Consider the following 16,143-nt stretch of genomic DNA (forward strand, 5'->3'; position numbering starts at 1 on the left):
AGTGCGGAAAAATAAACATCGTATATGTCGATTACTTGTCAATTACGATACATTATCGAACAATAATCTTTTAAGATTAAATAATCTTAAAAGATTATTGTTCATGCTTATATAGTTTTATAAAGCGTGATTCTTATACTATTTGTCCATTGGATAAACAATCCTTTCCGCACTCTATTAGCACAATTTTGGCACAATATTGGTTCAATATATCCCCAATGAATGTCAATGGTTAAGCAATATATCGCAATGAATTGTGCTACATGATTTTCTCATGAATTTTTATTATTTTTTTTATTCGTTTCTTATTCCTCACTTAAAAAGATTTAAACAACATTATGATTAATTTTAAATCAACACATATTGCGACGATGATTGCAACAAAATACATCCCAATCAAAAAATTTTTATAAGCATAGATTAGATTATAAATTGATAACAATTATTTCTTGAATAACAATTATTTTAGAGTAGATTAGATTATAAATCGATAATATAATTATTTTTATGACATACACTGTTAGATATCAAAGGAATAATAATAATAATTCAATATCTTAAATTAAATAACATTTTATTTTTTCATTTATATATATGTCAAAATGTATATTAATTCATTTCTATTATTATAAATTGCTTATTTTCAAAGTAAACAATACGTCCATATAAAATATTTATTAAATGATAAATTAAATTTTAGTAAAATTTAATATATTTATGGAACGAAATCGTTTAACTTCATTTTTTTAGTTAAATTAATGACATATTGAGTAAGAGTAGTGACTACCTATAGAAATGATTGAAAATAATTCAAATTAAGTATAATTTGAGATTATGAATTTTATATAATGTATAGTACAATATTAAAAAAAACTACCATAAAAATAATAAAGTTTATTACAGTCAGAAAATAAATAAAATTCCGATATTCCTTATCATATAAAAAACAAAAGGTTTTCTTTAAAAAAATGTACAGTACATTATCTGTAATTAAATCTTCTTTTAAATTACGAATAATGATGGTACGATAATTTGCTTCATTGATAAACTATTTAAGCTAATTAAACTCTGAATCTAAACGATAAAATTGCGTAGTAAATTCTTACAACTGTGGAACGTTTCTCGAATTTTTAACGATAAGGTTTTACAAATTTTTAATTCGGATACGGAAGATGCGTATTATTACGGGATATCGTGACATTCTGCTATCAGATAGCTGATATATCGTGCAAAGTAGGTCTTCAAAGTAACAGCTATATGTGCCACTCGTGCGTTTTCTGTGAAAATCAAGATTTTGCGTAAAAATTTACCGAGTGCTAATTATTTATCAATCGCGTGACGCGATGCATACCAACTTTCAACTGCAACTCTGTAAACTGTACACGGGAATATAATATATGTTACACAACTGAAAGACCTTTACGTTAGGAATTTATTTACGTGGTGAAGAAGAAAAAATAATATAAATTAATAGGCTACTATGGCTCGTCTATTAATTTATGTATTTTATATTATATATTTCTTCTTTAGTTAAAAAAACTTGAGTCAACACATAAATGCACATTCTTGATATTTATTGAAAAGTATTTACGCCTCTCAATCGTATTTCATGCATTTCACGCATTTGAAGAATATATTTGCAGGAGTTTCAAACAGTGTATTTACGTTAAAATTAGATACAGTTTTGTTGACGGAGACGCGTTTCATTATTATGACGTAATAAATGGCAGTGCTATTTCTTCACTGCGATTAGACGTTAACGACCACACGTTCAGCATATGTTTACGCACAGTTGAAATTAAAGGAAACTTTGGCTCGAACTTCGGACTTTTTAATGCAATGTCTCGCTTATTCTTCATGCAGACAGCGATGTCATACAATTGCGCCTAACTCTGACAATCGATCCGACCGTGGCCCAAGTTGACAGCAATTTAAAATCGCTTCTGCTCCTTCATAAGAAGATGTCCCGCGGGGTAATTCCGATTACAATTAAGATCCATCCGGCGCCATCCGCGGATCAACTATACGTTCTTTTCTACTTTCGCCAAAATCTCACCGATCATGACGCGCGAAAACATCCTTAAGACACTCTCGCAATCGTTTGATATTTCAAAGTATTTCGGTACCGATTATATATTCTGCTTTCGTCACATTTTACAGAATAAATCGCATGCTTTTTTATATATTAAGTATCTACATTTAGAAATTTCTAAGTATATGTACAATAGAATCCAAAGAAATTTTTATGTATAGTGTATACATAATTATGTGATATATATTTTGTTCTTGTATTTATAATACTACATTTAAATTACAAAGTATAACTTTAAAGCTGATTAAATGTGTTGAATACTGACTGTAATAATTTTCATGAGATAAAGAGATAACGATAAACTCTTTCCAATGTGATAATGTTCAACAGAACGGTGTATTGTAAATATCACCGAGAAATCTTCTAATGATAAGTGAAGGCAGCGTCTTTTCAGGGTAGAAGATGACGTCGCCAAAAAGTGTCAAGGCACGCAAGACGGAGACTGCGACTAGAAGCTGGACGGCAAAACCGATTTTAAGCTCAGATTTCACGGAAGCTCCTCCGCTGCAGGAGGTCTATGTGGGCGTTTTGAAACAACGGAAGGACACCTCCACCGCAATCAAAAGTATATCTACCATTTTGCCGGGATTCGCTCACTTAAAGCGCTGTTCCAACGGAAAATTGCTTCTGGCTCCGCTTCATTCGGACAAATCGTCATGTGAGAAATACCACGATATTTCTGTCGGTGAAAATGAACTTAAAACTCAGCTGAAGGAGAGAGGATTCGATCTCTCTTTGCTGAAGGAGAAATTTCAAATAACGAAGGTGCCAGCCAAGGCACCAAGGACGAAGATGCAGGCCAACGAAGCTTCGAAAATCTGGCCGGTAAATTTCCATCCTGACCAGACAGTTGAGAGCCTAATCGACGGCTCGATCTTCGATGACGATTGTTTATGTGCGATCGAGCGAATCATGTCATTGGTAATAGAGGCTGCCAGGTTAGAGGCGGTCGGCGATAAGCGATGTACCGGCGCCGTGGCGATCGTCGATCCCGTGGATGGAAGAATCCTAGCGGTAGCTGCCGCGAAAATTGATAGACATCCTATGTGGCATGCCGCCATGTTGGCGGTAGATCTTATTGCCAGACTTCACGGTGGTGGTGCATGGAAATTGAATGACGAGGAATGCGAGGAAACGAAGAGACGTACAGACGTTGTCGAGGAAGATAAGTTTGACGACGAAAGATCAGGTTCAAATGTTACAACTGAAAATGAGAAGAGGCTAAGAAGAATCAAGAGAAGATACGAAGAAGAGACACCGCTCTGTTATCCGAAATCTATATCTTCACTAAAATTTCCAGCTCAAACGTCCCTCGAAACGCCAGTTGTGCGAAAAGGGCGAAGAAATAACGATGGTAAGATTTCGAAGCAGAAGGAATGCAAAGATAACGCGAAGAAATGCGGACCGTATCTGTGCACGGATTATTGGGCATTCCTGCTGATGGAACCGTGTCCTCTGTGTGCCATGGCATTGCTGCATTCCAGAGTCGCACGAATTTTTTATGGTACAGCCAATCAAAGCGTCGGAGTTTTGGGCTCCAAGACGATTTTACATACGGTGCCAGGCCTAAATCACCGATATCGAGTCTGGAGCGGAATCCTGGAACGGGAATGCCGACAGACAGTGGAAGAAATCGATGCTCGCAGAAGTTGCAGTTGAATAACGAATTCGACGCGGATCTATTGTGAAAGATAATAGCACTCTAATGCACGGACAATTGATCATCGCGGTCTCCGGGAATAACTAAAGATATTGATGTTGCATAGTCGGACAAAACCAAAAGACAAACAGGAGTGAAACATACATTTTGTCGTTGACATTTTCTATTAGTCGTTTTTATTAATAACTTCTTGTGCGAATTACGTTATCTATACATACAGCTGACATTATGATGACATTTTTATCATATGTTATTTCACTTGCATAATATATTATGCATATTCATAAGATGTAAAGAAATAAATTCAATTATAGAAAGTATACAAATAACACCTATTTAATACATACATTGCGAATGATTTTTTCAATATTTCTCTCATGATACAATATTTCCAAAAACACTATTGAATTTATCGCTTAACTTAAAGCTCACTAATCACTGCTATTTCAAATTGCGATTTCAGAAAAAAACAAATGATGAAATTTCTTGCAAATTTGAATAGAAATATTTTTCAATAAAACATTTGCAATTAATAGAATAGACTTATAAAAGTATAAAATGCACTGATATATAGATTTATATGAAATACCTATCTTCTTATCTTGAAGCAGAATTCAAAATCATATTTACTTATATTATTAATGTGACAATGTTATAGTTATGAATATAATTCATTTTGTTTTTAGTTATGCTTTATTCATTTTCAATATCGTCGATTCTGTGATTTTTAACGACATGGTACCGTTTAGTATCACACATTAAGAGCTGTCTTATTGAATATATTGTATTTCTATATTAAAATATTTTGCAAGAATTTCTATTATGCATTTTCTCACTTCCAACGTCACAATTTGAGATAACAGTGGTAAGTGAACAGGAACCCTAAAACGTTTCTTAGGAAATTTATTTAAAAAAATAAATTATTTCATACATCTGTTATAGCGGTGGATTATTACTTCGATCCACCGATTCTGCGGCAGCAACTTAGATTCTTGCATGCTACAACCGGTTTTATAATTTCAATCGAAAGCAGCACGGCGTAAAAGACTACACATGGTACAGACATGCATTCGGCTATAATGACTCTCGATATATGCGTGACCTTGACGCATTGACGCGTGCATATGCGTCTGCATCTGCTGTCGCTTCTGGGTGTGCACGGCGAATTAACACTTATGTTTACTGACACACACAACGTGATGTTCGATCATTTCCTAAAGATTGTGAAAATCATTTCTGTAATATTCTTTTGTCTTTCGCTCTCAATGGCAGAGCGTAACCTTCAATGCAAATGCCGGGTGAAATGCTTGGACCATAGCCAAGATATTTTTTACTCGAGGTTTTAGCCTATTTTAAAAGAGGGAACTCAATTTTTTATCAACTCTAATTAAAAATTGATTTAATAACCAGATTACCAATTTTTCTTCAATAACTTTCGATCATTATTTATTACATACGATTCCTAGAATTGCTCCATTTCGAGAATTGCTTCGTTAATGAAAATGTAAATTTCTGCAGAGTTCATGTATCTGTAATCAATAATTGTAAGACAGGCCCGAACGTTACGCTTCAACATTCATTATTCGATAGCACAATTCATTTGCGCGTACATTCATAAATCATTGGTATAATTTATGCGCGCTTAGTCGTTTAACTCTATGCTTCGTCGTGTCGTCAAATCGTTTAATTCAGAGGCAAATAATCATGTTTCTCCGCGACAATAATATACAATCTTATTTGTCGCTTATTTTTTTCTTCTACGGTTTTCCCAGGTATGTTCACTTTACAATTATCTATTTACAAGAGATACTGATAATGAGCACAGATCGACGACGAATTTGTCACAATGCTCGTTGCATAGATAACATATCCAAGTTGTAAGATACTTAATATATAACGTTACAATATATACGAACAATATAATAATTAATAAAATAAAATTTAATAGTTTTTACGAATGTTGTCGCTTAAGTTTATGTACAATTATGTAAAATTTCATCGACAATATGATTTAATGACACTTGACAGTACACGGCTCACAGTCTGTGAAAGGTGCAGACAATAATTAATTAAGAGACATTTATTTGATGTTGTTACGTCAGTCACTAACATATCTCAACAAAACGCGTCCTGCTCGTTCCCATAAATGGGTATTACACATTTTCGACGTGTCAGCAAAAACAGTAGTTTGTATATAAATATTTATACGGTTTATAGTTCGATTATTTGCATAAATCAACATAAATATTGGGTAATTTTATTTTACAATTAGTGTGTCGCGCGTTAATTAAAACAATGTATGTGTGTGTTTCATATTTAAGAAAATAGTAATGAAATAAATGTTATCTTAAAAATTTAAATAATTAGAAATTATGATTAGAAATCAGTAACAATAAATAATTCTTTGTTGTAATAATAGTAAAATATCTAAACGTTGAATTCTATCGATATACAGCTTGCAAATACAGTTTTTGTTACTATGATTTTAAGTCAATCTTCTAGATTTTTATAATTTCTAATGTATAATTCAAGAAAATTCATGTAAATATAGATCTCCTGCAGTCAGAAATTTTTGCATTAAATAAAAAATAACGATGCCCATCGTGCATAACTTTGTTGTCGTGTCTCGTCAGGTCGTGACTTGTCATGATAAGCTCAGATGAGTTGAAGCAAATGTTGTGGTCGTTGATCTGAAATAAATCCGGATGCAAAGTACAAAGCAACATTACGTCTACGACAGGAGAGTTTTAGTGATTAAAAAATATTGTTAGGTTATCCAATATACCTTTGAAGAAATTATCATTTTAACGTATATTTTATAAAACTAAATTTTTCTATAAATTTTTTGCAGCAACAATTTTATATACGCTGTATAAAATTTTGAATGAAAGATATTTAAATGTCATTTTATATATTATTTTATGTAACTATAGAAATAAAAAAAATTATATCATTAGTGTGCGTGTTTTGTTACATGAATAATATGAAAACTACGTGACACACTAATGGAGATATTCATCATTTTCCATAGAAGATGACACATGATCTGCACTGTCGGCATTTTTTTTTTTAACAATATGCAAGCGCGTTCGCAATTCTAGGAATTGCTTGAGTCGCTATAAAGCGAGTAGCGAGTACGCGATGGTGACCCTGCGGATTGACATCGATCAACGAAACTACAGCTGATCCATTCCGGACGAGAGCTGCTCGATTGTTCATGAAAAGAGAAGAGGAAGAAGCGAGAGAGGTGGACATGATGTATGAAAAAGTCGTGAACTACAAATTATGATACGAAGAAGACATATCATGTTTATATTGTACAATGGCTGATAAAGAGAGTTGCTGGAATAACAAATTTTACAATAAAAATTTTATGTATTTTATATGAGAAAGCTTTAAATCTTGCCAAATGCATTTTAATATGACATATTTTATTATAATTTAATGTGTAACGTAAATTGTGTGCGAAAAATAATAATAAAAATAAATACTTTTACGATCTGATACTGTCAATAGTGAGGTCATGAACATTGCTGTCACTTTTATTGTTTCAGATCTTCTTCATCAAGTCGATGCAGAAACTTGTCGAATAAACACACGAACGGGAAAATTTCGTGGTAAATTGAGAAAGATCGAACGCGCACGGCAAACAGCGTTAGATTTCTTCAGCAAACAGAGCGCGATCGGGCAGGAGACCTGATCGAGAGAAGTAACGTCCTCGGCAGACATTCTTTGAACAACCGGCACGTGGCAGCGCTGACAGACATATCGGCACCGCATCGTGACGTTCAGAGACGATCAGCAGAAACCGCGCGCGGAACAAAAGAGAGCCCGAGAAGCGAAATTGTCTTCTTTCAAACGAGCGTGTAGAAGGAAGAACTTTCGAGGTCGTGCTGTGCGAAAAGTCACGATATCAGAGATAACGTTTTGAAATTAATTAATCCGCGTGACAAACAGACTCGTCGCTCTTACGACGTGTCTGTCGAGACGACACTGGCAGTCGTGATCGTTGGCTGCCAGTTGCATACTACGTCAATTTACAAAGTACCGCGGCTGGCCTCATTTTCGCGTCGTCGAACAGTTCTGTCTTAGAATAGATTCTAATATCTCTAGGTGACCGTGGAAATTTTCAGTGTCCTCAGCAACGAGACACGTAATTCGTAATAATATACATTCCTCTGATGATCATTGTTGTGACGTCTTAACTGATAACTAATACAAATAAGCTTCTCGCAGTTGCTCTCCTCGAATCCGCGACGTTTGCAACCAGAAGATAAGTTGAAGGCTGAGTATCTTCGAGATAAATTATTGGACTATCACAGCGAGTGCGCAAAACTGCAAATGATAAATTTAATTCCTTCGTAATGCAAGAAGAGAGTTTTCGAGGCATTAGAATCTTCAGGTGACAAAAAATTGCGAATTTGCAAGACGACGCGATCAGCACGAGACAACGCTAGAGGATAAAGGAAACGCGTCTCGTTGATCAGCGCTGAGTGGTTCCAATTGAGAGTCGACCCTCGAGAGTGAAGCCTATTGGCCAAGCTGTTAATTCCTTGAAGCACGGTTGGATTGGATCACTCGTGGACATTCCAGAGTTTGTGTCGGGACCGTTAGGCAATCTATCGACTACCGTCTTGCTAACCGGACTTCTTTTCTTAAAGAAGATCCGGAACTTTGTATCCTGCTAAAGCTCAATAAGAAGGATTAACTGTCTGTGAATTTTTAATGATTATTTACTGGAGAACATATTAAGTAGCTTAATTCTTAAGAACGAAGAAAGAAGCATTTGAACCAAAATGAGATCAACAAGTCATCAGCAGTGAATACATTTCAAAACAACGTCATACTTATTAACGCAAAGGATCATAAGGTGCTTCTCGGCATTGCCTTTTACGAGCGATTACGAAGAAGACGATTTTTATCACATTCGAAATTCTCGACGACTGAATGGCCCACATTTACTGGCTGCTACTTTTCGAAAGACTTTGATAGTGTCTCTTTGCGCAGCAACGGCAGGGACACGATACTAAGAGAGAGAGAGAAAGACGCGGGTATATTGTTAAGAGGGTTAAATCCCTTTGGTCCCATCAGGAGAGCCTTCGCCTTGCAGATTGTTTTTAGAAGAACCAGATTTCTACTTGCTACCAAGAAGATTTTGGAACGTGGTGAACGAAACTCGAACTTCCATTGACGTCATTCACAAGAGGCCTCGTTCATTTCCTCCTGGCTCGGATTCTTTTTTTAGACGGCAACATGGAGCGAAGGATCATGAAAATGTGGTGATAACGGTCAGGCGGAGGCCTCCGATATCCAAGACACTATCCAGTGTGTGAGCCATAGTCGTTAGAAAGCAATCGAAACGTACGTAACGTTGAGTCTATTCAGGAGTTTCGGGGATATCCGCCAGTTCGAATCTTTTACATTTTCATGAGAAGCAACTCCTTTTAGACAGGGATTATTCTCTTGTCTATTAACGTTTCTGACTGAAGTTTTGGTAATTATAACAGCACTACAATTTGGATTCGAAGAAGCGTAAAAATTTCGAAAGCTCTTCAAGTTAATCTTCCGCAGGCGCAAGATCTTGATAAGATAATTAAGGTGTGTCACGCGGATACTCGTCTACCTCGGGAATATTTTTGGATATGCAGAATTGACATTCTTTTTTTTCGTTCTTCGTTACGGAGACAATATCTTTTCAAGCGATTCTTATCTAAGTTGGAGAAGATACCAGGCAAAAGGCACCAATCGTTAAAACGTATAGAAGAAGGTTTGTAAAATATTAAATGTTATGTAATATTGACGACTGATGTTAACAATTATATATGTTTAATTTTATATGAAAAAGATTTCAAGAGAAATTTCGCAATTATGAAACCATATATGCCATGGAATATTAATGTGATGGATCAAAATTTCTCTATTATGTAAGAGGGAATTTAACTGCAATTTTAAATCATCGTAAATTATCTATTAACTTCTGAAAACATGAAACAATTAAAGAAGTTAAATTATACAAAAAAATTGATTATCACGAAACCGCTTTATGCTTTCGCGTCGGTCACACATAGCTTCAATTGATGTCAAGCAGCGACAAATTGTTCTAAGAAACAACTACAGTCTTTTTGTTACTTAAACCTTATATGAACATTTAATGAACGCGCTATTAATCACGGAATATAGAAATATTCGATTATTGAGAATAAACATCGATCGATCAAATGACTAATCAACGTAGATTAGGTATATTGTACAATACTTTAAACACTTGTTTATGATGTTAAAAAAAGCCATTATTATTTTAAGAAATGATTTAAAGGATGACAAATTAAAAATATCACGTTTTTGCAATTTTTATATAAATTTCTTTTTATTTATATGATCAGTGTTACTATTTTATTTGTTATTTGGTTAACTAAACATTTTATATATTAAATAATCACTTTAATAGCTTTGGGATAGAATTCTATGTCTTACTTGCAATATATTATAATTTTTGTTATTTATTTTGATATGACATAATTAACACATTACATAATTGTTGTTAAAATTTTAACGAATAAGATGTAGCAGAATTTACTATCTTGGTAAATTAATTTAAATGTCAAATGAAATAATCAGTTTATCAACTGAGTGTTATTCTTATTTCCAAATTAATGGTACGTTATTCGCAGGAAAAGGTTCTCCGCCGAAACGGCAGCAAAGCTTCAGTACAACTAAGAACAAGATGCGTTGCAGCCAAGGTGTGGCAATGGTATTCGAGGACGCGTTCGTCGTCTTTTCGCGTTTTTTATCACTGAAATCGCGAGGCTGTGCACTCTTGGAAACACACCGGCAGCGTGAGACCACCGGCATCAAGAAACTGTACAACAGCTTCTTCGTGATGTTCTAAGAGTGGGCGGATCAGCACGCGTACTCGGCCCTGATAATCACCGGCGGTCGGGTGATGCACCGTGTATTTCCGGGCACATCGAGGATCTGGACCAAGGGGTACCCACAGGGTAGATGCACGGCACGATCTGCAACAGGCACGAAAGGCACACGTGGTAAAACGGAATGAGTGCTTATTACGTCTAGAAAACAGACAGTCGGAAACGAAGATCATCGATCTGTGATTTAAGAGCAGCGTGGACTCGTCGCCTTTTACAGAATCGTCGCCAAGAAACACAATCACCAAATTCATTTTCACATATACATACGTATAGCATGTAAAAAGTAGTAAAGTTGTAACTTATAAGTCAAGAAGTTGTCCACGTCTTCTCATCCTTGAAGAGAGGGATCTTTTGGCGTTAGAGAATTGATACTCGCTGACGGAGTCTCTTTAAGGACGGTTGAAGACTGATACCCTTGGTAGATCTGAGATCAAAATTTAACATATAGATATTTCTTATCCGGAAATCGCTACAGGCAAACCCGTTAGTGTCGCAGTACGTAGATTGTAGGTGATAATTAATTCGATCACGTGCGCTCTGAGAAGTTGTTGAATGGAGCTGCAACTCATGATGGATGGTGGCGCGGAAACCCTACACGGAGCGATGTGGTTCTCCAACACATCTCCGTCATACGAGCAATTGTCACCGGTTCGTCCAAACAGATGTGACGTTGTAGCCACCTCTCAACAGGTACGTGAAATATTGTCTCTCTCTTTTTTATCAAATTCATTCTAATAAATTATGAATGACCATGTACTTGAAATTATATTTTAAATGATAATACTATTTTATTTAACATTGTTTAAAAAATTTTTGTATTTTTATTAATTTTTTCTCGTTTATAACTTACTATTTATATACATTTTTACTAATTGTTTATATAATTTTGATATAAATTTTTTGATAGCTTTAAATTTTTTGAATGATTATAATTTAGATATTATTTGTTATAATTTCGATATTAATTGATTGGATGCGGATTACGAGAATTGATATAATGAACTCTTCGAGAGTAAAATTAAACCTACAATAAATCAAAGATTTAAAATTGAGAAGTTTATGTAAATGTTACGATATATTCCATATTCTCTATTCTTAAAATATTTTATATCACATCTTGATATGATAAACAAAATTTTTCAGTATCAATAGATAAATTAAAAATTAAACAATTTAGAGGAAAGAGTCACCGATATTGATACAGGTCGCTTGCAGAGATTCCCTAATTTCTAGGTAACTCAACATTACATTTTATTATAATACTAGTAAAAACATGATCTATTTGATGACTAAAAAAGTAAAAATTTCTAATTTAAATATTTGTAGTCTGTTTCCATATAAAATCAGTCAAAAACAAATTCCACAAATGCAGAAATAAAATTATAATTATAATTTTTATTGTATAATAGTAGGTATATTATTAATAAGATTGTTTTGAAATTTAGATTGTTTTACATGTAATTTTCTACATTTGATTTATTTATATTTTTCTTTTTCTTGTTTTTCTTATATTGAAACATAAAGTTGTGTTGCAGCATAATTTAATATAATACACCTGTCTGCAAAACGAACTATAAGTTAATACACATATAGTGTCGCGTTATTATCAAATATCTCGGGGTTGAAGATATTTCTGTTTTTACGAGGAATTAAAAAAAAACTGTCGCGTTACGTGTTTGCGTCTTGTAGACAGCATAAAGTATGCATATAAATCAGCAAAAATATTTTACATTAAAGTGAAAGGAAACTCTTATATACATTCATTGTAGGTATTTTATACAACTTCTATCAAAATAAAAGAAAATATTCAAATTTTTATAACAAATATAAATAAAATAATAATAACCATGATGAGTCAGACATAAATGCGCAAATATTAATTAATTGTAATATTGTGTACAACAAATGTAGTATAAGTAAACGTTTCAACTATTGTCTTTGATTGTTATATTGTCTTCTTCAGTACAAAATAAACAATAAAAACAATAAATTATAAATTAAAATTGTAAAAACTATTCATTTTCGTAAATTCGTATGATTGTAGTTATTATATGTATTCTTGTAATGAAAGAAATGATATAACCGTCAAATCTGACCGCATGAAAACTTATATCATTTCCAGTGACTGTCACTAAATGCAGTGATTTAAAAAAAATATATAAACTTTTGTTCCATATTAGTAATATTATTTGTTGTTATCCTATATGTGTAAATCAAAACAAAGACTGATTTTACGAATATAATTTGTTATACGACGATACAATTACTATATTAATATGTGAAATGTTAATATTGCAGACCACAATGGGGTATCATAGTTCACAAAATTCTTTATGGCAAGATAAGCATTCGCCAAAAAATTCGCCGACTGGTGGTGATCAGATACATTTGAACAGCGGCTCGCCACAACTCTCGCCTTCTGGATCTTCTCCGAATTGTGAACAGAACAATCTAAAACGCCGTTCCACGGAATCAGATATCACTGAACTTGAAAAGAAACATATTAGACGAGATGGTTGGTATTTCTTATTTGTTCTAAATATTTACATAAAAATTATATTATATACTACTTCATTTATAAGATAGATTATTCTATTTTAATTTATTAATTTATATAGAAGCATTTATTTCTGCGATTAAATTTTTAAAGCATATTTTTTAACATATTTCTTCCAATTTCCAGATTAGCATTATTTTATACATAAAATTAAATAAATTTAATGTATAAGTTTGTAAATTATATGTATAGTGGTAATAGGATAAAAATATAAAGCTTGCTTAAAATAATCTTACTTTTAAAGATATTAAGGTACTTTGTAAGAAACTCTTTTTAAGATTTCAAAATTTGATGATATTAAATTTCGTTTCCCGTACAAAATACATATATTTGCATAAAATTTAAAGAATATGTTGCCTTAATTGTACAGTGGCATGAAGTCGATCGTCATTATCATATGTAGTCGTTGATGTAATATATCTTCTTAAAGGTCGTGACCAAACGGCCTCTGTCAAACACTGTCGTAGCCACGAATTCCATTTTGCTGTTTAATATTTGAGATCTTTTCTCTATTAAGAGATATCTGTATTACTTTTTTTGTTTTAAAAATTGTTAAAAGATTTTTTCTATATGATAAATTCACTATACATATATGTCTTTTTATACAAATTTATAAACAGAACTCCAGCATCCACTAATATCGCACCAGATTATTGTTCTTGTGATCAAATTCTAATTGAATATTAATATCATTAATTTATACGGATATGATAACAATGCAATATTGCTCTTGACGCAAATGACTTAATAATAATCATCAAATTTCGCTTGCATGAAATTTCGACTACTTGGCAAATCAGCGAATACCGAAGAATGCTCAAAATTGTGTCCGAAGTATTACTCAAGTTCAATATTGTCATTGTTAATTAACGATCAAGACTCAGCGATGACGCGATATGCGATTTAAGTGACATCGCTTTGAAGAACTTTTCAAGACTGATTGACGAACTACTGTGTTTTATCTTACGTCCGACGCCTTTTCGCCCACGTGGTCATCAGTTGCTGATAACTCGTATATATGTACACATGCAATGTATCACGCAGATTAGCTTGACCAAAGAAAGAGAGAGAGAGAGAGAGAGAGAGAGAGAAGCCCGATACCAGTTTGCCATATTGGCGGAACTTTGTGAAGGTATACGCACGTAGTTTTAGTGTTGTGTTTCTGCACGGGTGCGATTCTCACCGGGGCCAAAATAGGATGAAGTGGTGTGAGATCGATAGATCTAGGGTGTCGCTGCTACAAAGTCGACGTTATCCCCCCATCATCACTAAGAGTCGGCGCCGTCACGTTATCCAGGAAACGAAAAATAGACCGACCACGATGCATCATCAGCTTCATGTCGGTTATAACGGCGCTCAAGGCGGTATGATGCCGTATACGAGAAGAGCTGTGTGTTGATTATTCTAGATAATAGTTATTTGAAAAGAGGGCGAAACATAAAATGAAGAACTACCTAAGCAAAAAATAGTAGTAATATAAAGAAGTTAAACTTTATATTATTTTCATGCAAATAATTCTCTCTCTTTCAAAATAAAAAAAGATCTGTATTATTGTAAAAATAAAAATGTTAATATTATATATATATCTTTTAAGTTTGTAACACATTTATAATTTATCATATGATACAAAAAATTTAAATAGTAATACGCAAACAGTAAGTGAAATCAACTTGTCACAGAAAACTTAAAGTATGATGTAATTGTAAACGATATAGTAAATTTAAATCCAAAATGTTTATTTGCTTATTAAGTTTTTCTGTATGCCATTAGCTCGATACGCTAAAACAAAGAAAACATAAAAGAAAAAATGAATATTTTAAAAAATCAGACTCATGAAATTTGTTTGATTTATATTTCAGGATCCATCGGAAGCAATGGCTCTGGTCAAGGTTGGTCCACGCAAGTGGAGGAACTTGCTGAACATCTTGCCGCTGATTTTGATGGATCGTTATCCGCTCTTGCAGCATCCGATCTTGCGACAGCTGTCGCCTCTTATACTAATATGAGGTAAGTGAAGTCCTAGAAAATTAAAAAAAATATATTCAATTTTATTTCTGATAAATTGCTAAAAGGGATGAATGTGACACTCTATTTTTTTAAAGTATTTTTCAATGAAATTTTCATTAATAATAAGAAAAAATTAGTATAACATATTGATCAAGAAATAGTCGTAATTGTACATGTGGTACATTTTAAAATGCTCTGCAAAAGTTTATAGTAAAATGTTTATGTACCGATTTTACTCGGCGTCTTGATGATACATCGAGAGCTTTCCCTCGATAGAGCGCGAGTATTGAGCTTTATGGTCGGTATCGCAGGTTTCTGCCATGAACAAGAGAAGCTCGTACGAAACAGTGGCCAGCTCTGATCTAGAAATCCGGTTAAAACTGGCCACAGTTCTTGGCATTACGTCGCACCGGCGACACGAGAAAATCAAACCGGTCGGCAGCAACGAGTATTGGTGTGTCGCTTTTAATGCGCGTGCGCGAGTGTACGCAAAATATCTAACTTAACGAAAAAGGAGCGTAATCGGTGGAACTCGTAAAATTTCTCTCATATTTCCGAATTTTTTTTAAAAAAATAACAAAGACAGTGTATATTTCAAATAATTTATTTAAATAATAAATACATGCATAATTTCCGCTTATAAGTAAATAATTACATTTTACCAGTTTATTTTATTCATCGTAATAGATTTAAAAAATTATGACTTATAGTCGATAGCTTTTTATTTTATATCTATATGTACATGGATAATTTCATACAAATATATGGCGAAAATGGTTACGCACATTATCTAATCGTGATAAAATATATCTACCATATACGTATCGTAAATTCATGCTACGAAGGACGTTGAAAGTTTATAAGCATATATATATATGTATATATATATATATATCTA

General features: G+C 33.4%; 3 protein-coding genes across 3 annotated transcripts in view; all 3 read left to right on the forward strand.

The window, feature by feature from the left end:
* The first annotated feature begins 2,472 nt into the window (after positions 1-2,472).
* LOC108772856 (probable inactive tRNA-specific adenosine deaminase-like protein 3) lies at positions 2,473-3,964 on the forward strand. The gene has a single exon (XM_018538494.1). The coding sequence runs from the start codon at positions 2,495-2,497 to the stop codon at positions 3,749-3,751; it is 1,257 nt and encodes a 418-aa protein (XP_018393996.1). The 5' UTR covers positions 2,473-2,494; the 3' UTR covers positions 3,752-3,964.
* Positions 3,965-8,548: 4,584 nt separating this feature from the next.
* On the forward strand, positions 8,549-10,641 carry LOC108772634 (uncharacterized). Its single transcript, XM_018538206.1, has 4 exons — positions 8,549-8,571; positions 9,201-9,246; positions 9,324-9,519; positions 10,424-10,641. Exons 1-4 carry the CDS (start codon positions 8,549-8,551, stop codon positions 10,639-10,641), a joined length of 483 nt encoding a protein of 160 aa, XP_018393708.1.
* A 308-nt stretch (positions 10,642-10,949) lies between these two features.
* Positions 10,950-16,143, forward strand: part of gem (transcription factor CP2 like gemini) — a gene marked incomplete at its 3' end in the record, with an annotated part of 22,350 nt that continues 17,156 nt past the window's right edge. Inside the window, exons 1-3 of the mRNA XM_018538628.1 lie at positions 10,950-11,371; positions 12,980-13,196; positions 15,098-15,245. Of these exons, the coding sequence (XP_018394130.1) occupies positions 11,234-11,371; positions 12,980-13,196; positions 15,098-15,245 (503 nt within the window). The remainder of the gene's footprint in view (positions 11,372-12,979; positions 13,197-15,097; positions 15,246-16,143) is intronic.

Source organism: Cyphomyrmex costatus, unplaced genomic scaffold (assembly GCF_001594065.2).
Source record: "Cyphomyrmex costatus isolate MS0001 unplaced genomic scaffold, Ccosl1.0 scaffold193, whole genome shotgun sequence".
NCBI classification, from domain to species: domain Eukaryota; kingdom Metazoa; phylum Arthropoda; class Insecta; order Hymenoptera; family Formicidae; genus Cyphomyrmex; species Cyphomyrmex costatus.

Excerpts from the sequence above, each read along its gene's own strand:
- LOC108772856 (XM_018538494.1), top strand. The coding sequence starts at position 2,495 with ATGACGTCGCCAAAAAGTGTCAAGGCACGCAAGACGGAGACTGCGACT.
- LOC108772634 (XM_018538206.1), top strand. The coding sequence starts at position 8,549 with ATGAGATCAACAAGTCATCAGCA. Across the intron at positions 8,572-9,200 it reads AGATCAACAAGTCATCAGCA|ACAGGGATTATTCTCTTGTC; the intron begins GTGAATACATTT and ends AACTCCTTTTAG. Across the intron at positions 9,247-9,323 it reads CGTTTCTGACTGAAGTTTTG|GCGCAAGATCTTGATAAGAT; the intron begins GTAATTATAACA and ends AATCTTCCGCAG.